At 43.4% G+C, this 25,796-nt stretch overlaps 1 protein-coding gene across 4 annotated transcripts in view; it reads left to right on the top strand.

The window, feature by feature from the left end:
• LOC115160645 (TRAF3-interacting protein 1) overlaps window positions 1-25,796 on the top strand; it is a 34,568-nt gene that overhangs the window by 7,975 nt on the left and 797 nt on the right. For 2 of the 4 annotated variants that reach the window (XM_029710876.1, XM_029710875.1), the window contains exons 3-16: window positions 2,523-2,684; window positions 4,405-4,533; window positions 5,926-6,348; window positions 6,454-6,528; window positions 9,753-9,773; window positions 10,890-10,913; window positions 11,068-11,146; window positions 11,268-11,285; window positions 11,477-11,561; window positions 12,181-12,267; window positions 12,549-12,669; window positions 14,220-14,256; window positions 14,731-14,807; window positions 25,481-25,704. In XM_029710876.1, the coding sequence (XP_029566736.1) occupies window positions 2,523-2,684; window positions 4,405-4,533; window positions 5,926-6,348; window positions 6,454-6,528; window positions 9,753-9,773; window positions 10,890-10,913; window positions 11,068-11,146; window positions 11,268-11,285; window positions 11,477-11,561; window positions 12,181-12,267; window positions 12,549-12,669; window positions 14,220-14,256; window positions 14,731-14,807; window positions 25,481-25,704 (1,562 nt within the window). The remainder of the gene's footprint in view (window positions 1-2,522; window positions 2,685-4,404; window positions 4,534-5,925; window positions 6,349-6,453; window positions 6,529-9,752; window positions 9,774-10,889; window positions 10,914-11,067; window positions 11,147-11,267; window positions 11,286-11,476; window positions 11,562-12,180; window positions 12,268-12,548; window positions 12,670-14,219; window positions 14,257-14,730; window positions 14,808-25,480; window positions 25,705-25,796) is intronic. The other 2 variants (XM_029710877.1, XM_029710878.1) reach the window with 2 other exon arrangements.

The raw sequence follows: 25,796 nt of genomic DNA, 5'->3' as shown, positions 1-25,796 counted from the left end.
CGTCTGCTAAATTATGTAAATGTATGTACAGCAGGACCAAATCGGACAGATGGGTAGGAGCAAGCCCATGTAATGCTTTGTTGGTTAGCAGTAAAACCTTAAAATCAGCCCTAGCCTTAACAGGAAGCTAGTGTAGAGCGGCTAGCACTGGAGCATTGGTTTTAGTCAAGATTCTAGCAGTTGTGTTTAGCACTAACTGAAGTTTATTTAGTGCTTTATCCGGGTAGCCGGGAAGTAGAGCGTTGCAGTAGTCTAATCTTGGAAGTGACAAAAGATGGATTTGCTTTTCTGCATAATTTTTTGACAAAAAGTTTCAGATTTTTGCAATGTTACGAAGATGTAAAAAAACCTGTCCTTGAAATATTCTTGATATGTTCGTCAAAAGAGATCAGGATCCAGAGTAATGCAGAGGTCCTTCAGTTTTATTTGGGACGACTGTACAACCATCAAGATTAATTGTCAGATCCAACAGCAGATATCTTTGTTTCTTGGGACTTAGAACTAGCATCTCTGTTTTGTCCTAGTTTAAAAGTAAAACATTTGCCGCCATCCACTCTAACCACTAGGCAAGTAGCCTAGTGGTTAGAGCATTGGACTAGTAACCAAAAGGTTGCAAGATCGAATACCCGAGCTGACAAGGTAAAAATCGTTCTGCCCCTAAACAAGGCAGTTAACCCACTGTTCCTAGGCTGTCATTTAAAATAAGAATTTGTTCTTAATTGACTTGCCTAGTTAAATAAATAATGGTTAAAAAAATAAAGTCTCCAACACAGGCTTCCAGGGTAGGCAATTTTGGGGTTTCATCGAAATGTACAGCTGTGTGTTGTCCGTATAGCAGTGAAAGTTGACATTGTGTTTCCGAATGACATCACCAAGAGGTAAAATGTATAGTGAAAACAATAGTGGTCTTAAAACGGAACCTTGAGGATCACTGAAACTTACAATTGAATTGTCAGAGGACAAACCATCCACAGAGAAACTGATATTTTTCCGACAGATAAGATCTAAACCAGGCAAGAACTTGTCCGTGTTGACCAATTAGGGTTTCCAATCTCTCCAAAAGAATGTGGTGATCGATGGTGTCAAAAGCAGCACAAAGCTCTAGGAGCACGAGGACGGATGCAGACCCTTGGTCTGACGCCATTAAGGTATTTTACCACCTTCACGAGTGCAGTCCCAGTGCTATGATGGGGTCTAAAACCAGACTGAAGCATTTCATATACATTATGTGACTTCTGGAAGGCAATGAGTTGCTGCCCATCAGCTTTTTTTTGTTTTTTAAATGAGAGGAATTGGAGTTCTTTTTTTCTTGACATTTTCAAGGTCAAAGGTATGGCTTTTTCATGACAGGCTTTATTACTGCCACTTTTAGTGAGTTATGTACACATACGGAGGATAGGGAGGCATTTATGTTTTACGTAGGAGGGCCAAGCACAGGCAGTAGCTCTTTCAGTAGTTTAGTTGGAATAAGGTCCAGTATACAGCTTTTAGGTTTAGAGGCCATGACTACTTTCATGACTATGTTAAGAGATACAGGATTAAGAAAATGTATAGTCTCTGTTGATCCTAGGTCCTAGCAGTTCTGTGCAGACTCAGGACAACTGAGCTTTGGAGAAATACGCAGATTTAAAGAAGAGTCCGTAATTTGCTTTCTAATGATCATGATCTTTTCGTCGAAGAAGTTTGTGAATTCTTCAGTGAAAGCCATCCTCTCTTGGGGAATGCTGCATTTTAGTTAGCTTTGCGACAGTATCAAAACTAAATTTAGGATTGTTCTTATTCTCAATTAGGTTGGAATAATAGGATGATCGAGCAGCCGTGAGGGCTCTTCGATATTGCACGGTACTGTCTTTCCAAGCTACTCGGAAGACTTCGTTTGGTGGAGCGTCTTTCCAATTTTCTGTAAGCTTTCTTCAGGGCTCTGGTATTTTCTATATACCAGGAAGAGAATTTCTTGTGACAGTAGTTTTGTTTTTAGGGGTGCGACTGTACTCTTGGCTCTGGCCCGTTCACTGCTTTTTCTTTCAGGCCTGAATTTCAGCTGTGTTGTGAAATACAGGGCCTGGAGAGCTCAGGGGCTGAATGGAGATAGAGCTTGTTTTAAGTTAGTGGCCAGCTTAATGTTACACTGTTGACATGGAGCTTAGGTTGTGGTCTCAACTGTGCTTATCTGGAAATGGATAATAGATGAGGACACCGTTTTGGAATGGTCTGTGCAGTGCAACTCCCTTAGTTCCATTTGTGCGTTGGCACGTAACTATACGATGTTGAGATTTCCCTCAAGTGCACATGGTGAAGAGGGGTTTCACACAAACATGTCTGCATAAACTCTCCAGTGGTCATGTTTACTCTGATATCAATGGAGGATCCACTCAAGAAAACTGATGCAAAGAAACAGGTCGAAGCAGTTTTGTTATGCTAACCTCCGAGGGGGAAAAAAAACATTCCTATTAGACGGTCTTCCTAAAGCCGTTGTTCTCACTCTTTCTTTCAATCCCTCTCATCCTTCCTTTCTCCTGCAGGATAAGGATGCTAAGATAGCGTTCCTGCAGAAGGCCCTAGATGTGGTGATGCTGGTCATCGGCGAGCCCCTGTCGGCCAAGCCAGCACGCATTGTAGCCGGCCATGAGCCTGAGAGGACCAACGAGCTGCTACAGGCCATCGCCAAGTGCTGCCTCAACAAGGTCTGTTTGCTTGGAAAGACCCATGTACATGTGCAACGGAGTTAAGAACGTGCCTGTAAGCTCACTCCACAGCTAGCTTGAAATGTCGCCGATGGAGATATCGAATTGGTAACTTTTGTATAGCTCAATTGGTTCATACGTTGTCAAGGAGGGTGGTCACATGTGTTGCGATGCAGAGGGTGACTCGTTCGAGCATGGTATAGGGACAGTGGAGGAATTTAAACTGTTAGCAGCACATTGGCCTCTGTTTCACATGCGCACGCCTGTAACTACACAACATACACCCTCACAGACAGACAGACGCATGTGCACGCACACTCTGTCCAGATTGTCATACACATGCAACCAAATTTGCAGACACGTTTGTGTGCATTTGTAGCGGAATCTTCAGTCCACAACATCCAAAGTTGCCAAAAAATAAAATATTTTACATAGCCACAGCCGCAAAGAAAAGTTAGCACTTGCTGCAAATATGATGAGCGTATGTTTGTGCATTTCATTGGCTGTCACCTATCAACACACAAACCAAATGCTCCAGATAAGGTCATGCATGTTTACACACACTAATGATGCTTGTGGGTGAAATCTGAAGAGCATCAATTACATTGTAGCACATTTTAATTGGACCCTGAAGACAGCCAGTTCGAATAAAGGGCTTCGAGCTCCGGGGATCTCTGCCATGCCTCCCTAAGGGTCTCATCATGACAACTGTTCACATGCATGTAAACTAGCTAGCTAGCACAATATTAATTATAACAAGGACCACAATGGAAATACATTTAGACTTTGTGTTTTTAATCCTCAGTAATGTATGTATTGTTGTACTCGAATGGCTGAGGCACCTATGTTAGATATTTCTAATAAAATGAATTCAATTCATTATGAACAGGCAGATGGGCAGGTAATTCGACACAAAGATTGATATGTGATAGTAATGTGCACTCCTACAATGCATTACTTTGAAAAATGTTCAATCCCAATAAACAAAGTTAAAGAAAAGATATAGATAAGGTAGAAAGGACTATCTGCGTTGAACTTAATCTTGCACTGACTCTATGCATACTCCAAAGACTACATACACTGAGTGTACAAAACATTAGGAACACCTCTTTCCATGACATAGCCTGACCAGGTGAACGCTATGATCCCTTATTAATGTCACTTGTTAAATCCACTTCAATCAGTGTAGATGAAGGGGCGGAGACGGGTTAAAGAAGGATTTTTAAGACTTGAGACATGGATTGTGTACGTATGCCATTCAAAGGGTGAATGGGCAAGATACAATTTTTAAGTGCCTTTGAACGGGGTATGGTTGTAGGTGCCAGGTGCACCGGTGTCAAGAACTGCAATGATGCATTGGAGTCAACATGGGCCAACATCCGTGTGGAGCGCTTTCGACACCTTGTAGAGTCCATGCCCCAATGAATTGAGGCTGTTCTGAGGGCAGAAGTGGATGCCTTTATGTACATACTGTATCTACCTCAAATACCGCATACCCCTGCATGTTGGTCTGGTACTGGTACTCTCTGTATATTGCTTATTTGTGTTATTTTATTTTATCATAATTTTTTTACACTGCATCATTGGGTAAGGCTCGTAAGCAAACATTTCACGGTATAGTCTACACCTGTTGTATTTGGCGCATGTGATAAATACATTTTGATTTGATTTGAAAGTAAGTTGACAATCACGTCTGTCCCCTGTGTCATGTCGTCCCCAGCTGTCCAGTGAGGAGGCGGTGAAGCGGGTGCTGGCCGGGGACAAGCTGGACCCCAAGGGGAAGGCCAGCTCCTCCCGGTCCCAGGACAAGGAGAACAGGGAGGGACGAGAGGGCCAACGAGACCAAGTGGTGAGACCAGGGGCTCCATCCACAAAGCCTCTCGAAGTGAAATGCTGATATAGTATCAGGTCCCAACCTGTCCATATAATTTTATTAATTATGATCTCCAAGGCTAAACTGGTCCTAGATCAGCAATACTTCTCTGAGATGCTTTACGAATACGGTCCAGACACACACAATTCAGACTGGACAGGATGTATTCCCGTCAGACCATGACATACCTTTGAGCTACACTCTCCTCTGTATTTATTTGGACAGTGAAGCAAAGATTTTATATTTGGCTCTATACTCCATCATTTTGGATTTAAGTATTTCCATAGATATCGGTGTTACCATTTTAGAAAAGAAAGCACTTCATGTATATAGTCCCCTCATTTGAAGAGGTCATAGGTGTTTGTACAAATTCACTTGTCTATTAAAGTAGTCAAAAGTGTAGTATTTGGTCCCATATTCATAGCACGCAATGACTATCAAGCTTGTGACTACAAACTTGTTGGATGCATTTCCAGTTTGTTTTGGTTTTTTTGAATAACCCCCCCTACCTCTGAGGAAGCACGGTTCCCGCTCAGCCCAGTCCAAACTGTTCGCTGCTCTGGCACCCCAATGGTGGAACAAGCTCCCTCACGACGCCAGGACAGCGGAGTCAATCACCACCTTCCGGAGACACCTGAAACCCCACCTCTTTAAGGAATACCTGGGATAGGATAAAGTAATCCTTCTAACCCCCCCCCCCTTAAAAGATTTAGATGCACTATTGTAAAGTGGTTGTCCACTGGATATCATAAGGTGAATGCATTTGTAAGTCGCTCTGGATAAGAGCGTCTGCTAAATGACTTAAATGTAAATGTAATGTAATGAATAATGATGATCATACCCCACATAAAAATACTTAACTCCCCATTTCATTGATAATAATGAGAGGTTAGCATGTTTTGTAGCCTCTGAATGGCATCTCACTCATCGTTATTCATGATATTTCTTAATCGTGGCATTATCAGGATTAATTTAGAAGTGTTCAAAAACCTCTTATCTACTCACTTAAAGAAAATTACTCCAGTCATTCACCATTCAGTTACTATTGGACTAAACATAAAACAACCAAAACAAACTGCAAATACAACCAATGAGTTTGTAGTCACAACCTTGATGTAGTGGGTGCTAGGAATTTGGGACCAAATACACTAAATTCAATTATTGTTCTGTATGTAACTTCAACCTCCTAAAGTAAAGATTTGTCATACAGGGCTAATGTTTGCCTGGTACCACAGTGTTTTGAGGGTGTCCCTATGGTCACATAATGCATCTGTGTGTATGTACGGTTTTGTGTGTGTGTGTGTATATATGCTTTTCTATGTATATGTATATATATGTGTGTGTGTGTGTGTGTGTGTGTTTCTCCAGGAGAGGAAGGAGATCCGAGAGCACAGTGCCGGGGTTTGGGAGCAGAAGGACCCAGACCTGCCCAAAGAGCAAGAGGGCAGGCGGGGCGACAAGGAGAAGGAGCGCCACCGCGAGAGAGAAAGGTCAAAGAAGAGCCGCGATCGAGACCGTACCAAAGACCGTGGCAAGGACAAGAGCCGGGACCGAGAGTGGGACAAAGACAATGAAAGAGAGAAAGACAGAGAACGAGACAAGGATAGCGAGAGGGACAGAGACAGGGAAAAGAGCAAAGTCAAGGAGTCGCACAGAGGGAGAGACCGAGAGAGGGATAAGGAGAAAGATATAGACCGGGATAAACGGCGAGACAAGGGAGAGAAGGAGGGAGAGCTCCGACACAAACAGGGGGAGGAGAAAACCAAAGTGCCACAGAAGGGTGACAAAAAGGTAGAGTATGTCTGTCATTCTGTGGCTTTGTGCAAAATAGTCCTCAATGTAACAGTGGCTGCAACAATGCTTCTATGAGATCCTGAGGAGTGTGTGTGTGTTTAGGCCAGAGCGTCAGAGGACACAAAACACAGACCCCATCCAGAGGAGCCCAGTAAAACGGCCAAACCTGAACCAGCGGTAAGCTTTAAATTACTCCAACCTCCTTTTTCTCTCCTATGAGCAGTATACTATTCTCAGTCATGTTCATATTCAACCAATGCCTACATTTCTCATGCCACTCCAGTCCTTTCTCTTGCCACTCCAGTCCTTGCCATGGTTGTATTTTTGTTACATGTTCATGCTAAGTCTAGTTTGGGAAATGAATGTACTGTAGTCAGTACATTATGAAAGTGACTTCAAGTCCCATTGAAGACAAGCAAAACTCAACAACATAAATAACGTTTTTACAGTTTGGCAGTTGCAATAGCATATGAATGTGTGATGTCAACCCATGACATTTAAAAATGTCTGATTTTTCATTATATTAATGGAGGATATTAAGATTAAGACTTGCAGTATCTAGAAGAGTGTTGATAAGGGATTGATTTTAAGGGTTCACTTATTACCTGGGGCAAGTGAACTAAGCATTCCCACAAGTTGAGCATGCTCTGAGGTTGCCCCATTGGGAAGGTGATAAAAAATGAATAAAAGTGAAAACTACCAAACTACAAAGAATTATAGTAGCCTAAAACTGATCTTTCTGATTCCTCACCAAGTGAAAGACAATTTATGGCATTAATGGCAGTCGGGCAAGTTATCACAGCTATGAGAACTTTTTTACGCATGACGACCCAAATAAAATGGATTCCTCTACTTATCTTTCTGATTCCTCCCCTATGTGTAGGTGAAAGGAAATATATGGCACTTCTGTGTGTAAATAGCTAATTCATATTTTCAGTCAAGTGAACATAAACTTGGGCCTCCTGACATGACGCCCTTTAGAATTTTATTACATTTTTTTTATGGCAATTATAAATTGGTTAAAATTGTGACACGTTTGGGACCAACTCCATATTAATGCCCATGATTTTGGAATGAGATGTTCGATATGCAGGTGTCCGCATACTTTTGGTCATGTTGTGTAAGTCTTTTTCCAGAAACCGTAGTCTCAAAATCCACGATATTTCAAAATATTTCTGATTGATCACATTTTGTTCTCAAATCTATGTCCACATGGTGTGACACATTTTTGTGATTTAAAGAACAACCCAGCATTTGGTCACCATTGCGCGGGGGAGGTTTTCTCTTACAATGAGAAAGTACGTAAGACATTGCTGGAGCACCTGTTCTGGACAGATTGTGAGCTTTATCAAAAATATTTATCAAAAATATTGCACTTCTCTGCCGTTACCATAAAAGGGGTCAATTCCTTAGTCCTTTGGTGTGACGTCTTTTGAATGTATAATTGAATATAATAATTAATTCTAAGTATAAATAGCAATGAAAATATTTGTGTGGAAATTAAATGGTAAGCTTCCTGTTAACAATAAAGCCAATACAGCCTGAGATTTCTACAGGCGTGCCAACTTCTTTCCCTTGGTGTGACTTGAAGATGGTGACACACCAGAGGAAATAGCTGTCACCCTGGGGGACATAACCTATTAATAAACTTCTATAATTGCCTTTTTAGATGTATTTCTCATCAAATTACACCTATTTGTATTAGACATATCCTGTATAAATGTTGATCATTTTAAGTGGTTCTGAGTGCAATATTTACATTTTCATTCACCCACGTCTGGTTTCTCACACCCTGCAGGTGACCATTGCTCAGGCAACCTCTGGGTCTCTCTGTGCTGCCTGGGCAGGGTCTGGTTATTTTACCTGGCCCTAGTGATGGTGCAGGCCAATATTGGGGACTGGCTGTGGTGCCTCAAAGTCCTGGTTTTCACTCCCTGCATTAGACCATCCATCCCCTTGATCCCTCTCTGTCAAATCAGTTTCACTCCCCCTGACGGATTGGCATATGTAGTCCCCCTGGGAGGGGGGACTACATATGGGAGGGGGGACTGCCCATTGGCAGGGCCTCTTTTGAAGACTATTCACCCTGCCTCCTATACGCTTACACTGAGTGTCTCAGATTTCCTCCGATGGTTTTCCGCCGATGGTTTTCCGGTGCGGGGCATGGCACGCCAGTGCAGTGATGCCTGGAACGGGGGTCACCCTATTACCCGCCTACATCAGTGATACGTTGTGTTTTTCAAACCCTGTCATTGGCTCCATTGTGCGGTATACTCCAAAACCCCTCAAACAGAACACCTATCAAGCCGTGCCTCGGCTCCTATGGCTCCCACGGCATCAGCTGTCGGGGCCTCCCACACGGTGCGCATGGGTCAGACCCAAAACCAATGTTGGCTACTCTCAGGCACCACAGACTCTTTTGGTGACTTTATAACCTCGACTGGTGACGCACTGACATTTAATTCAAATGTCTGCCCTGTCAGCTTTCAATGGTACTTTCTGTGCATACAATGGTGACCACGGGTAACGGGGAAACAGGGTTTGATTCTGGGTAGGGAGCCTAAGAAACAGCTACCACATCCACGGAAGGCACTAGGTGTGCAAATGACCCATTCCTGACCCTGGGAGGTAGTGATGAAAAATAACAATACAGGACTCTTTTATTTATTTTATTTTTTTTAACATTTGAGTCATTTATCAGACCCTCTTATCCAGAGTGACTTACAGGAGCAATTAGGGTTAAGTGCCTTGCTCAAGGGCACATCCGACAGCTTGTTCACCTAGTCGGCTCAGGGATTCGAACTAGCGACCTTTCAGTTACTGGCCCAGCGCTCTTAACCGCTAGCCTACCTGCCGCATTTGAGGCCCTTCAATTGGAATGAGTACACTTTAGTCCTTTTAATGAGTGTTCATTACTGATGTTTAAAAGTAGAATTTTACAGCGGTCAGACAATTTCGAAAGTGTCATTATTTATGTTTTAACCGTAAAATGTGACTGCCTGTTGTATATTGTCCATCGGTGTGATATAATGTCCTATGGAGTGACGCCAATCGATAAAGGGGGAAAAAAAGGTGTTTTGAACAAAATGTAAAAAGGAAGCATGAGGCAAGTAACATCTTAATATGCAAGTAAACTAAGGACAAGTTTAATGAATTAAATGGTTTATTATATTTTATTTAAAAATTCAATCGAAGGTGGCCAGGCACATTTTGAATTGTTTAGACAGAGTTTATTGCAGCTATATGTTTTTACTTTCATTTAGAATAATACTTTGTTCACTTTTGTTTTGGCCTTAGCAACTACCCTAATGTCAATTATTTGTTTATGCTCCCATTTATAATCTTGCCCCATGTGTGTGTCATGGCCTTAATGCATTTGTACTCTCACCTTCAACCCCAAGGCTGAAGATGATGAACAGGAGGTAGCTACATGCCTAATAGTAATGTAGTTGCTCTGAATGCATTTGTGTTAGCATAGATGCTAATTTGCTCGCTTGCTTCATTTCACTTCAAGGGCTCTTACTCCTTGCTTGTTGCTAGGATAGAACACATTAGGTTTTTTCCCGCAACTTTGACCAAGACAGCTGTCATCTGCAGCACTCTGCATTCATTGAGAGATTAGTTATATTTAGCACACTCTTGGTTTGTGAGAGTTTCCAGTCTATTGCTTTTATCTTCTGTTTTCAACTCCAGTATTTCAGTAGAATTTCATCATTATTTATCTAGGCTAGCCTATATTTGCAAAAAAAAATCAAATAGAAAACTCAACTTATACTTGGGAAGACTAACCATGGCACATATTTTAGTTGGTCATAAGACTGCTGTTGTTTTTTGTGTAGAATAACTTCAGGAGCTCAGCAATAATGATGGCGCTACCCTGCTCAACTCTTAAGGGCGCATCTCACACATTTGTATCTTTCTCTACAATACCACCAGAGATGGAAAAGAAATTGACACATTTTCTGAGTACGGATATAGACCACTGCTACATCCTTGAACTGATGTTGAATATGCTTTAGTTGTGTGGCACAGCTAAGATGGAACCCGTTTAGTACCACATGGTCATAGGTTAGGGCTAAGGTGCCATCCATAGAAGTAGAAAATTGGGCCAATAACATATTAGACTGGCTAATATAGTCTATTTCTATGCTGCTGTTAGTGTGATAATGGTTCATTCTGTGCTTCTGTGCTACCGCTGGAATTATCCACTGAAGCCTATTGAAGATGCATCTGAAGAGGTATCCTTCCTTTGCTTCTATCGCTAGAGCTATTTAGCAGATTCAGAACTGCGTATAACTCGCTAGTGCAGTATGGCTGCCTGATAGGTTCACCTACTTTAACATAGCGCTGTGAGCATCTTCAGTAGTTTGTTTGGCTGTCTTGGCATAACTTGTCATTCCATGCTGTAGAAAAGAAAAAAAATCATCGCAGCTTGGTTTTCCTACTGCTTTACTTGCGTTGTAGCTCCCTTTGGTGGAAGGTTTGGACATAGGTCTGCATTCAGATATTTACTCAACGCTGTCTTTCTCTGTTTGTAGACAGCGGAAGTCACACACAAGCAGGTAACCTCTTATTTTTAAAGAGGGGCTGCCTGTGTCCTCCTTTTCCTACGAATGACCCTGCATGTGTGCATGTTTATAAGTGTGTACACATGCTCTCCATCTGTAATGGGACACACTTACCCAGTCATCTTCCCCTCCCATCTCCTCTCCTCAGTCTGACAGTCCAGCCAGAATACCTCGGCCTTCATCTGCCAAGGGGCAGAGGCGCTGGCCCAAAGCAGGAGGCCAACAAGGTAACCCCAACCACCCCTCAACCCCTCCGGCCTTTCGCTGAAGTCATTCTTTTGTTTACACCATAATATGAATAGACACATAAAATAGATACAAATAATTGTTGTGTTTCCTCTTTTACAGAAGAGTTTGACAGTGAAGGTGAGTATTTTTCTCACTGCACCGACGGTGCTGGAGTCTTTTTCCCATTTAGTAGTCCAGGTGGACATTTCTATGCGTCTCTGTTCTAAAAGCCCGAGCCGTTAGTAGTTCTAGTTCTTGCTATCAAGTTCATCGGTTGTTCCAATAAAAAGTGTTAGAAGGGGTGTTCTCATGTCAGCATCATGTTGTAGACGGAGACGCTCCGTTGGCACAGAGGCCGGTCCCCCTGGAGAACGGAGATGCCACAGACGCAGTGCCAGCCCACACGGCCCTCAGGTCTGTACTGTGTGTGTGTCCACAGCTGACTAATTAGCAGGGTTTGAGGGCACTGCTCGATTTGCACAGTCAGCAACAATGGAAACTCTCTCTTTACACCACAACAAGTTGCTCTGCTAGTCCCCACTTATCATTTTCTCAGTGTAACATCAAACGTGTGACTGTCCCATGGTGGAATAACTCACTGACTGAATGGGAGTGAGTGTTGTCGACTGTTGAGGGCCAGTAGAGCAGCAGGGTTTCTCAACTCTAGTCCTGGGAACCTCTTTATGTTCAGGTTCTCACTACAACCAAATACTGCCATTAGACTCTGGTCGATTTTATTATATTATTCCAACTAAATACAGTAACTCCTGTTCCTGTCTACCTGTCTTTGAATATTTGTAATTATTTGAAGATGTGATTCTGTGTCTCTTGGTTAAATGGTTGTCTTTAACCATCCAAACAGATGACTAATTACTGGTAATCAATTGGTGAAGAATATAGCGTACATAGCGGGTCCCCAGGATCAGTTTTGAGAAGCACTACTATTTATTTGTAATAGAGGCTATTGGTGAAAGAGTTGCTTTACTGGCTGGCTGATCATTCATTAGTGTGGCCCATCTTATCTCCCCAACAGGAGGATACCTCGGCCCAGCAGCACCCGGCCCGCCCCCCCTCGGGTCAAGAGGCAGGAGAGCTACACTGACGTGACCCCAGCTGAAAGGTGACTTCCCCTCATACATTTTACTTCCTGTGCCACTATGAATTATACAGTAATCAGGATTGCAGTGCTGCATTTAGCAGTGCAAAGCATTTTGGAGCTTTTATAAATATATAACGTAGAACGAACATGCCTCTCTGGCATGTAGATTTAGGAGTCACATCAGCTCTGTTTGTGACATTTCTATCTGCTACGTTCCACAGTGTTTACCTACTGAACCAGGCTGATAAAATGTTGTACTTTGCTCCATGGCCTCCTTCCTCTAAATTGTGTGTGTGTGTAAGGCTGACCAGTGCCAAGCCCCCAGCGGCCGTCATCACGGAGGGGAAGAAGCTTTCTGAGGATGAAGATGAGCAGTTTGTGGTGTTGGAGGCCGCCCCTCCTCCCCCCGACATGCCCGAGATGGTGAGGGAGTATATACATACAGTACCTTCGGAAAGTATTCAGTCCTCTTGACTTTTTCCACATTTTGTTACGCTACAGCCTTATTCTAAAATGGATTAAATAGTTTTTACCCCATAATGACAAATCAAAACAGGTTTTTATAATTTACTCAGTACTTTGTTGAAGCACCTTTCGGCAGCGATTACAGCATCGAGTCTTCATGGGTATGACGCTACAAGCTTGGCACACCTGTATTTGGGGAGTTTCTCCCAGTCTTCTCTGCAGATCCTCTCAAGCTCTGTCAGGTTGGATGGGGGGGGGGGGGTGTTGCTGCACAGCTATTTTCAGTTCTCTCCAGAGATGTTCGATCGGGTTCAAGTCCGGGCTCTGGCTTGGCCACTCAAGGACATTGAGACTTGTCCCGAAGCCACTCCTGCGCTGTCTTGGCTGTGTGCTTAGGGTCATTTTCCTGTTGGAAGGTGAACCTTTGCCCCAGTCTGAGAGCAGGTTTTCATCAAGGATGTCTCTGTACTTTACTCCGTTCATTTTTCCCTCAATCCTGACTAGTCTCCCAGTCCCTGCTGCTGAAAAACATCCCCACAGCATGATGCTGCCACCACCATGCTTCACCGTAGGAATGGTGCCAGGTTTTCTCCAGACATGACGCTTGGCATTCAAGCCAGAGTTCAATCTTGGTTTCACCAGACCAGAGAATCTTTAGGTGCCTTTTGGCAACCTCCAAGTGGGCTGTCATGTGCCTTTTACTGAGGAGTGGCTTCTATCTGGCCACTACCATAAAGGACTGATTGGTGGAGTGCTGCAGAGATGGTTGTTTTTCTGGAAAGTTCTCCCATGTCCACAGAGGAACTGTGCAGGGCAGCCATCTCTAGGAAGAGTCTTGTTGTTTCCAAATTTCAATTTTTAGAGTGATTGAGGCCAATGTGTTCTTGAGGACCTTCCAAGCTGCAGAAATATGTTGGTACCCTTCCCCAGATCTGTGCCTCGACACAATCTGTCTCGGAGCTCTACGGACAATTCCTTCAGCCTCATGGCCTGGTTTTTGCTCTAACATGCACTGTCAACTGTGGGACTTTATATAGATAGGTGTGTGCCTTTCCAAATCCAATCAATTGAATTTACCACAGGTGGACTCCAATGAAGTTGTAGAAGCATCTCAAGGATGATCAATTGAAACAGGATGCACCTGAGCTCAATTTCGGGTCTCTCATAGCAAAGGGTCTGAATACTTAAGGTATTTCTGTTTTTATTTTTAATGCATTTGCACAAATTTCAAAACTGTTTTTGCTTTGTCATTATGGGGTATTGTGTAGATTGATGAGGAATTTTGTTTTATTTAATCCATTTTAGAATAAAGCTGTAACGTAACAAAATGTGTAAAAAGGAAAGGGGTCTGAATACTGTCCAAATGCACTGTAGGTCATTCAGGTTGCATTTGGTTGTGCTGTTCCCACGAGCATATACTGCACTGTATCTGTTCAAGAGAAGGCAGCAGCAGTGTTGGTCATTCTGAGACTTTCTTATTGTTTCTTCACTATTTGGTCCTTCCACAGGAGCCAACAGTGGAACTCCAAGGCGATGAGAATCATGGTGAGCAATCCTACAAGCCAAACAATCACTTCATTTGACATTGTAGGTGCTTATAATTCTAGTACAAATTGCTAGACCTTGGCGAGGGTGTGTATCTTAAGGAGCAGTCTGCAGTTGTTTATAGCCATTTTCAGACTTTTATATTAATGATATACCGATTTGATTCCTGAAAAATATAACTTATATCTCATGAGCTTAGTTCAACTGTCTTACCCCATCAAACCCCACAAAATACACTTGTTTTATTCCAATGTTTGTAAACACTGTAATTGTAAACAAGCAGCATATAGCCTCAACATGGTTAAACTGCAAGTTTGATCTCATCTCTTGCATCTTTACCTCTGTCAATGAATTTGAGTGGTCACATTTCTCAAGCCCCATTCCTCAGCTATTTACCAAAACAGTGGAGGGTTACCCACTTATTTGAACCTCAGATTGCCACTTTAAGGACGGTGAACCTTTTTTCATCCCCAGGTGGGCTGGTGAAAAAAATCCTTGAAACCAAGAAAGACTTTGAAACATCACCATCATCTCCAAAGTCGAAAGACCAGGTAAAATGTCAATGGTGTCCTACCGATGTAGTGATCTTGATCTCCACCAGAGGGCAATGCAATGACAGCATAACGACTGTGTTCCAAGTATTTGGCTCTACTCGTTCCTCTCACGGAGCGTACACACTGTTTATTTCTTGAAATTCAGTATCTTACGGATGTGGGGTTGCAAAACACATAGCATACAGTCTATTAGCTGAAGAAAGAATCTTGCAAATGGAGTGACAAAGTGTAATTGCAAAAAACATTGAACATTTTGATCTCCTCAGTGGAGCTAGAAAAACAGCATCAAGCGGGTTGATTACATCAGCGAGAATGAAGATTAAATCAGCAAAAAATCTCCACCCTTTGTTGTAATTTAATATGGTTGTTTCTCATTTTATGTTTTGTAAGTGTTTTTGGCTGAGAAAGCGTTGCAAAAATGCATCCAAATTAGGCTTATCTAGCTCAATGTCTCAACAACCAGTTTGAGAGAAAGTATGTTTTATTTTCTTCTGTCTAGTTCACATGCCTAATGAATAAATTTGATCATTATAATGGAAAACGGATTTCAATCGGCTGCACTGATTTTTACATCGGCTGCATCATTTTAGAGACAAAAGCAATAACGTGGATTTGACTTAATCTACTAAACTTAACTACATTTCCTTTCTGGTGTGATTTAAGTCTTCCTCAGAAAAAAAATCTTCCTTTTTTGGGGCCATGCTATATCCCACTTTTCTACCTTGGCCTCCTGCCCTACCTCTCCCTTTGATTCAACCATAAACTGTTGTCTCCACATTTCATAGTTGATAGATTTTTCATTACTCTGAACATGACTTCCAGTCTGACGTAACACCATTATTGCTGCCCCTCTTCTGTTTCCCCGAGCGTGTTTATTGGCCAGAGAGGGCTCCCACAGTCAATATTTGGATAGGGAATCGGTGTGAAGGCCTCTTGTCATGCTCCAGCGGTGTGGGTTGTATGACGCTGCCTGTTTTGGGTGGTCTTTTCTGTCCAAGCGTGCTGCTCCCTCCGCTCCTTGCCCAGCTGACCACCCGACTCTGATGGATGCCGGGTTTTTGTCTGTTGCTCATGCTAAAAGGCTCTGTCTAGCCCCCCCCCCTTTTCCTGACCCCATCCCTCTTCCCTAACGATGTCGCCTGTTCCAGGCCAGCTGCTGATGAGCGGGGAGAATGAGTGCTCCTATCTACAAGGCGTGCGCCAGGCTCCGTCCTTTGTTCCGGCTCCGACGCGCATTTAGCTCATAGCAACTCAGATGGAGTCCCCCATTCCCAGCTTACCTTCGGATGGACGGCTCCCCCACCCGCCCCAATAGGTCAGATTTCACTGCGCGCCTCTTGTAGTTTTAATTTCAAAATAATCAGACTGGATTTCCCTTTGGTTTCCAAATAAGTTTCCGGTTCAACTTGAGCACAGCCCACAGGGTTATCGTAATTGACTTAATGAGCTTTGGGATTCCAGGTCCCTTATTATAGGGCATCTAATGGGGGGGGGGGCTGTGTTGCTGGGGCATTCTGCAGTCTGAATGGAAGGTAGGTGTACTTGTACAAGCCATGCTATGTGCTACCCCCCTCGATGTTACTGGCCTTGCCTCGTCCGCTGTAGGAACGACTATAATGGCTTCCTTCCTGACATGAAAGGGTTGACGGTCAGTGTAATAGAGACATTGCTCACTTGTAATCACGGCGGAACATGGAGGGTTAAAACGTAAATATTGCGCTTCCCCCATCCCCCGGTGTGAGGTCTGGAATTACGACAGGACGTGATTCATTCTTAAATGCTTTATCAAACTGTTTGCCGTATCCCGCCACACAAAGTGCACCATAGAAGAATTTGCTCTATGTTTATAGGTACGACCTTCCCCATGACCTTGCAGAACACTTGTATATTATTCTAAGATACTTCTGAGGCCTTCATATTTAGACAGAATTGGGCCCTCGTAGCAGCTGCGTTTTCACACAATTTCTTTGGACTGTCTCCCTTTTCTTACCCCATCAAATTAGCCTTGATGAAAGTTTACAATGTATAAATAAACCCCGTGGCACACATGGATGGTTGAGTTAGAGTCACGGAGGAGGAGTGCCAGAATACTCTCGGCAGAATCAGCAGGAAAATAAGTCGCTTCGATCACACCAATTGAGTCAAACCCCATAACCTTACAAGCTAGTGGTCTTAGCAGCTTCAACCTTTGTAACGTAGCCTACTTGGTCAAACAATTGAATCAAGCCCTTTTCCCTGTCCCTCAGTCTTTTTCAGGGGTAGAGGAGGTTCCCCCTTGTACCCCTGGGTTCAGGGCACGGGGCTCAGCTGTGACCCCCTCGGGGGGCTACACACTGACCCTAACATCCTGTAACCCCTCTCGCCCTTAGCCTCACTATTCACCTCACTGACTCCTAGCTATTTTTATGATCTGGCTGGACATTTGGATGATGTCTTTCTTCCCCCCCAAAATAGCAAACCTCTGAACAACACTGGACCAATCATCATCATGCTGTAATACCTAGCTCCTTGGCCTACCTCTGATACCCTCTCTGGGGACACAATTCAGGGCTCTTGGGTAGCCTGCATTGTCTCCATCTTAGAGCCAGTAGCCAGGAGGTGGATGGGTCTAAAGTGACGTCATCAACTCCTCGTCTCCTTTCCTTTGCCTGCTCTGTTCTGAACACGACTGTTTTGAAATCTATCGCAGAAGCCCGAGAGAGCCAGGAGACTTGTTCATCTGTTCACCGTAGTAATGCTCAGAGAATATGAGTAAACATACTGTACGTTCACCTGATCGACACTGGAAATTGAATTTATCATATACCCTAAGTATGTGATGCTATTCACCACAGAAACGTTGTTACACCATTGCTGTGTGCAGTTTATATGTTTGTCGCCAGACGTTTCAGCTGACCCATAATTGAGCTTGATGAAGTGGCTTATTACATCCGTCTGGAAGCCAATACTCTGCCCTGAAATGGTCCGGTGGTGGGTAAGTTAATTATTTAATTAAAGACGCCCAAGAGGTCAGTAGGTCTCTAACAGGTTTCACGCTGGCAACCCATTCTTCTTTTCAAAAGCCTTACTTTGAAGACAGTTATTCTCCCACCGCTTCTCACCAGCTCCTTATTACCGCTCCATAAATCATGTGCTTTGCATGTGTTCCCTCTTTAAGCAAGTTAGGCATCAGAGGGTTCAGATGAATTCCACATTGCAGTGCAGCAGCCTGCCCTGCAGCCAGGCCAGCAGGTCTGTGAGGACTTTAGATCCAGCTCTTAGTCCCCGGCATGAGACTAGATGCCCATCATTGTTTCCACAAGACATAGTAAAACATTCTGGCACAAGAGGGAACGTTTTGGATTGATATACTCAGCAACACATTGTTTACAATGCGAAACCAGAGTGAAATTTCTTCTGCAAAGAAAAGCAAGATTGCAATTATTGACATATCCCTGACACCCTCTGATCTGTATGGATTGATTAGGGACTCCTAGGAAAGACCGATAGAAAGGGAATTGATGTTCAACACTCAGCGGTCTCTGGGTGCCACCTGCTCCCAGGAAGGATCATTAGCTCGTGTCTCCACCAGTGGCGGTCGGTGCCGTTTCACGATTTCCTGTTTTTTTGTGTGAGCATGGCCTTATTTCTATTACAGCATATCGGATGACTCTTTCATATTCCATTCACCCAGTTCAATGTAACATCGATAGGTTTAGGCCACTACGTGATACTCAAATTTGCCCTATACCCATCATGAGGTTGCTACAACCTAGCCTACAAATGAACGTTTATAACGTAGGTGCACAGGGCGAGAGACAAATTGGAGTAATCAAGGTGACTGACAGTGACCCATTCAATACCGCTTTGCACACTCTCGCCTGCTTCTAGATGATCTAGGGTGTAATCATTAGTGCTAACAGTTGCAAAGTCCATCCCCATTTCGTGCTGTTTGCTTCCGTTGAAAAAATGTTTTGCAACAGAATTGGTGGAATGAACCCCTTATCACCCGCACACATAGGTCACTTTCATAACAGCCATACACAAACATCTCATCTATGTGCTTTCCTTCTCTTACGTTGTCCCTTCGCTTGTGGACCAGTGCACAACACAACAGCTGTTGTGATCAGGTGAAAATACCTCTCCAAGCCAAAACTTCATACCATAACCGCTACACACAGCCTGCATCGTTGTCACCATATTAGCTAACATAGTAAACATAGCTACTAGAACTAACGCATTAGTAAACCCACAATCCAATGCATGTGTACAATTCCACAGTAGTGTACAGAAAGCAGTTTAGCAGTTACACTGGAAGGACCTAGTGGCAATACATTTCTAAAATCGAAAGTTTACCTTGAATTGGAAGTGTTGGATAGCCTTAGCCAGCTAGCTAACATTAATAGCATTCCTCTCTGTTTGAGTCAGGTTGTTGAATAAGCTAAATTAGCTAGCGTAAGTGAAACTGGAAAAACTAAAAAACTAAATATCTCTGTCCTGCTTCTACTTAATATAAGAAATGAATTTGTTCAAAACTGTCCAACTATTGTCTTTCTCGGTCTTTGAGTCAACTATTCACCACATGTTATGCACTGCAGTGTTAACTAGCTGTAGTTTATGCATTTAGTACTAGATTCATGGAAGTTGTTACTGTGTAGGTCTATGGAAGGGGGTGAGAACCTAGCAGGCTCATGGTTTTGTATTGAAGTCAATGTACCAGAGGTGGCCGGAAAATATCTGTCCTCCGGCTACACAATGGTACTACCCTACAGAGTGCTGTTGAGGCTACTGTAGACCTTCATTGCAAAACAGTGTGTTTTAATCAGTTATTTGTGATCCCGAGTGGCGCAGTGGTCTAAGGCACTGCATCTCAGTGCTAGAGGCATCACTACAGACACCCTGGTTCGATTCCAGGCTATATCACAACTGGCGCACAATTGGCCCAGCGTCATTTTGCCAGTGTAGGCCATCATTGTAAATAAGAATCTGTTCTTAACTCTCTTGCCTAGTTAAATAAAGGTTAATTGGTGACGTGAATATATTTTGCACAGTTTTATCTAAAAAGGACAACTTTAAAAAATAAAAAAAATGTTTCACTATTTTGTTTTTTATGAAATTCACTGAGTAGGATGGTCCTGCCCATCCTCCTCCGAGGAGCCTCCACTGGTCTCCACGGCCAACGGAGCTTCCGTTACTGACTTCATGAGCTAATGGAAAAACCTGCCCCCACACCCTCCTCACCTTTCCTCCAGCCACCGGACTCAAAACAAATCATGTTCTTGGGTCAGGGTGAAAAAGAGGAAAGTAGGAGTGCGCTGGACTTGTAGAGCCTGACTATAAAGGGCTGATATATGCTCGCCGGACAGAGTGCACCGTGCAGACCAGGGACTGGATTTCTTTGTTTTACTGGTTTTCTGAGGGGTTGAGGCTGTGCAAGAGGACAGAAAACAGAGCCGCGCCCGTCGGAGCTTCGTCGGAGTTTGTGTACCCGCAGTGTTCACGGGGTCGAGGGGAATGCCACCCACATTGCAGACGACGATTAGACATTTCTATCCTCGCACACTTTGCAAACCACAGAGGGAAGGGGGGGGGAAATGAGGCAGCTTGTCAGACATTTTTGCTGGCTTCCTGAAGGAAGACAGTTGACATTTTTTTTACAGTTTAGTTCTATGTAGTTTAGCGTGTTTCTAAGCTGTAATTATTGAGTTGGCTTGTTTTTATAAGCGAAATGATAAGCTAGCTCGTAATGAAAGTTGGGTTAGTGGCGCTTAACGTGAAGTTTTGCCCACCTATCTGGCCTAATACCTGAGTCTATGACGGTTGGTTTGTTTTGAAGGGGAAGTTGTTGGTTAGTTTACACTGTCATGTAGCAGGAATGTGATTTTTTTTTTTTTCCCGGACCTGTGAAAGCCAGAATGACACATTGGCCCAGGAGTTGAACTTGAAAGGGACATAATTGTAGTAGTTGTTACCGAATACTGTAGTAAAATAACTTCACTGCCACAGCCTGTTACTAAAATAAACAAGGGGTTTTAAGTCCACAGGAGTGTGGGTGGGTGCCATCTAGTGTGTGTGTGTGTGTGTGTGTGTGTGTGTGTGTGTGCATGCGCGCGGCTGCAGTGCCACACACACCAGTCTGCAGATCCAGCTGAGTAAACGTCCCTCGTACCCTCTGTGCCAAGGGGAGGCCCTCCACCCCCTCCCATCCTGGGGCTGAGGGGTGACTGGGGCATAGCAGAGCAGGACTCCCTAGCCACATACCATACAGAGGCCTTCACCAGCCAGTCCCCCCACATTAGCCAGCATAATTCAGCCACGCGTTTGATATTTATATACGCAGCCTAGGTTTGTATAATTCCTGCCTAACATTTTTAGCCTTGAAATCCTAAACCACTAAATGCAGCCCTGCAACTGGCTCTGTACATTTGATACTTTATGTGATTCGGTTGAAGTAGCCTCTGGTAGAGTTGAGAGGAGTGTGTGCATGCACATTTGCAGGTGTGTGGCAGAGGTAGAGAATTTTAGCATTATTACAGACATCCAAAAGCTATGAAGAGTTGCTTTGCAGCACATCACAACATATGTGTGACCTTGTATTGAAACTTATTAAAAGTCTATTTTAAGATTAACATGTAATGCGCTGAATTTATAAAATACATCTGGCCAATTCAGAAGGGAAGAGAAACTTTGGAGGTAGCTCTCGAGACTAGAGTTTCTTTCTGGGATCACTTTCGCAATAACTGGGCTGGCACTATATCAGTCCCCTGTAGATGGCGCACTCTGTCCATAATACGTCTGGCACCTGAGACAGCACAGACAGGGAAACAGGCAGTTTCCATTTTGCCTACTCACAAATTGGTTTAGAACATCATAGTTTGGGATATCAATGAAAACTCCATTGGGAGTACAATAAATTGTAGCCTTACATTTAGTTAACAGAATCATGTTCAACATTAATTCATTGGTTCTATTTATAGTTTTATTGGTTAGGGGTAAGTCAAGTCCTGTACCTTTACCAAAAGTGGATATACGCCAATCTTTGTCTGAGACTCTATTTCCCAGACCCTTTAGACAGTCATACAATGCTTTAACCTTTTCTTTATCAAATGATCCATAGAGGGACCACTCTGAACATTTCTCAGAATACTTTTTGCACCACTTACGTACTCCTACGTGTAGGTGTGCAAGATGTTTTTATTATTTTTCTCCATTGTTACTTTATCAAATCTCTAGTAACCCAGTATACTTCACCAATTCCTCCTTTAGACTAGTGTTCTATTCTTTCAGGGGTTTACATATTTACACTAGTTGTTCTATTTAACAGCATATTCGGGAATAGTACGTTCTCCTTTCATATCTCTCACATACACAAGTTCCCTATATAATGTTACAGATCAACGTGAATGCCTACAGGCATCTTCAACGACTCAAAATGCCTACAGTAACACTTCGTGCTATTATCAGTGGTTCTCAGACCACGTAGACTATCGTTACATCCTATGCCATATGTGTCTTCAACGGTTCTTTTGCCGCAACATCCTATACATATAAAATAACACCACGTGCTATTAGTAATGGCTGCAGACACACGGAGACACTTCTTCGGTATTTACCATATGTATCTTCAGCGGTTCCAGTGGTTTTCAGACCACGTAGACACTTCTCTTTATAAATGCCAACAATTGTCAGTGGGGCCTCCTGCCCTCACTCTAGCCTTCTCTTAAGACTATCTTGCCGCCACTTCCTATACATATAAACTCAGCAAAAAAGAAAAGTCCCTTTTTTCAGGACGCTGTCTTTCAAAGATAATTCGTAAAAATCCAAATAACTTCACAGATTTTCATTGTAAAGGGTTTAAACACTGTTTCCCATGCTTGTTCAATGAACCATAAACAATTATTGAACATGCACCTGTGGAACGGTCGTTAAGACACTAACAGCTTACAGACGGTCGGCAATTGAGGTCACAGTTATGAAAACTTAGGACACTAAAGAGGCCTTTCTACTGACTCTGAAAAACACCAAAAGAAAGATGCCCAGGCCTCTGGCATGTTGCAAGGAGGCATGAGGACTGCAGATGTGGCCAGGGCAAAAAATTGCAATGTCCGTACTGTGAGACGCCTAAGACAACACTACAGGGAGACAGGACGGACAGCTGATCGTCCTCGCAATGGCAGACCACGTGTAACAACACCTGCACAGGATCGGAACATTCGGACATCACACCTGCGGGACAGGTACAGGATGGCAACAACAATTGCCCGAGTTACACCAGGAACGCACAATCACTCCGTCAATGCTCAGACTGTCCGCAATAGGCTGAGAGAGGCTGGACTGAGGGCTTGTTATCCTGTTGTAAGGCAGGTCCTCACCAGACATCACCGGCAACAACGTTGCCTATGAGCACATACCCACCATCACTGGACCAGACAGGACTGGCAAAAAGTGCTCTTCACTGACGAGTCGCGGTTTTGTCAAAGGAATGAGCGTTACACCGAGGCTTGTACTCTGGAGCGGGATCGATTTGGAGGTGGAGGGTCCGTCATGGTCTGGGGCGGTGTGTCACAGCATCATCAGACTGAGCTTGTTGTCATGGCAGGCAATCTCAACGCTGTGCGTTACAGGGAGGACATCCTCCCTCATGTGGTACCCTTCTTGCAGGCTTATCCTGACATGACCCTCCAGCATGACAATGCCACCAGCCATACTGCTTGTTCTGTGCGTGATTTCCTGCAAACAGGAATGTCAGTGTTCTGCCATGGCCAGCGAAGAGCCCGGATCTCAATCCCATTGAGCATGACTGGGACCTGTTGGATCAGAGGGTGAGGGCCATTCCCCACAGAAATGTCCGGGAACTTGCAGGTGCCTTGGTGGAAGAGGGGGGGTAACATCTCACAGCAAGAACTAGCAAATCTGGTGCAGTCCATGAGGAGGAGATGCACTGCAGTACTTAATGCAGCTGGTGGCCACACCAGATACTGACTTACTTTTTTTTTTGACCCCCGCCACATGTCTGTGGAACTTGTTCAGTTTGTCTCAGTTATTGAATCTTGTTATGTTCATAGAAATATTTACACATGTTAAGTTTGCTGAAAATAAACGTAGTTGACAGGGAGAGGACGTTTCTTTTTTGCTGAGTTTATAATAACTGTAGATAACGTTATAGATGGAAATACTCAGCTCACAGAACTGGCTGGGTTATCCATTCAGACACGCACTCAGTAATCTTCTATATTACCTCTTTCACACCAGAGCCAGTGTCCTGCCAGCTCTTATTTACTCAGTACTTAATCTTAATAATATATCTTATTATCCAAATTGATGCTATAGTCCCTATAGCATCACAGTCCCTATAGCATCCATAGTATCAATAGTTTATATAGTCATAAATGCTATGTTCTCTAAAGACTCTATAGTCTATGCATATAGAATAAAAGAACATGCATATAGAATAACACACACACACACTTTCACACGTTCTCTCAGTACGTATTATCCAAATTTAAACCACTTAACTAATATTTCTTAATATCCAAATTTCAAGCTTTTATTATCCAAATGTAAATCTGCTTAATAGGCACATTTCTATCCTGTTATTATCCCAATTTTCAATTAGCTTAATAGTTTCCACTCTCACACAGCTTTCACATCCGCATTCACTACACTCACACAGCTTTCACATTCACTTTGTGCTGTTACTTGACTTAGGACTAATGGTGCCCTCCAAGTAACAGCACAAAGTGAATGTGAATTGTGTGAGTGTAGTGAATATGGATGTGAAAGTTCTGTGAGAGTGGAAACTGTTACGCTGATTGAAATTGGGATAATAACAGGATAGAAATTTGCTTATTAAGTAGATTGAAATTTGGATAATAAAAGCTTAATTATTTATTTTGTTCAGTTTTTTTACAAATTCATTTAAATTGACTTACTGAAATCAGAAGACATGTCCCTCAATTGCTCGCGGGAATGTGTCTCCTCCTGGGCAGCTCACAGTAAGGGTCTGGGCGGGTCTCGTCGTCTTTTGGTCAAACGGAAATGTCCCTCACACTTCATAAAATGCGCCACCGGTTATCCTCGCAGACCCCCCTGGAAAACTCTGCAGGCAGAATGAATCATCCTGTTCGTTGACGCTAAATTGTTGTGAAAATTCTACACAGGGACACTCAAAGTCAATCTTAAATGAATCATTCTTTATTATCAGCGCGCTGGAGAGGTTCCAACCAACTCAATGCACCAAGTATACATGTCCATCAGGAGCTCTACCGGGGCAGTTCTGTTAGTTATCTTATATACTGCAGACAAGTTATATTTGCATGATTTAGCTTATTCATCATTCATAACTAATTCATCATTAACGTTCGCTTGATTCATGTGACCGACCATTACTGGTTCATGCATGTGACAGACCAATACCTCACGAGGCTTCTTCTCTAAGCTGAGACCTTGAAACTGAGAGATCTTTCGTTCTTAAAGCAAGGGTCTGGGTGTACTGCCAAATTGAACGAATCCTCACAATCAGTATCTGCAATCGGTCACTTGCACGAACAAGAAAATACAATACACATACAATATCCTAGCCAAAATCCAGTTAATCCAGTTTTTCTATATTGTAACAATCTTTCTTGGCTTCTCTCCTACTCCATCCATCTATCTACCCCTTCTCTCTATCCATCCCTCCTTCTCTCCAGACCCAGAGCCTGGTGTCGGAGGCGTCCAGGAAGAAGGAGCGGGACCTGGTGTCTAGAGAGATTGAGCGGCTGCGCTCGTCCATCCAGACGGTGTGCCGCAGTGCCCTGCCCCTAGGCAAGATCATGGATTACATCCAGGAGGACATGGATGCCATGCAGAACGAGCTGCACACCTGGAGGAGGGAGAACAAGGAACATACGCAGGCACTGCTGCATGAACAGAGGTTTGGAGGGCTACACACACACACACACACACACACACACACACACACACACACACATCAAACACACACTAAAGCAGGGTACTCCAACCCTG

The sequence above is a fragment of the Salmo trutta genome, chromosome 24, assembly GCF_901001165.1.
Source record: "Salmo trutta chromosome 24, fSalTru1.1, whole genome shotgun sequence".
In the NCBI taxonomy this organism is placed as follows: domain Eukaryota; kingdom Metazoa; phylum Chordata; class Actinopteri; order Salmoniformes; family Salmonidae; genus Salmo; species Salmo trutta.
Note: the sequence above shows the minus strand (reverse complement) of the source record. Positions and strands in the feature narration are given on the sequence as shown.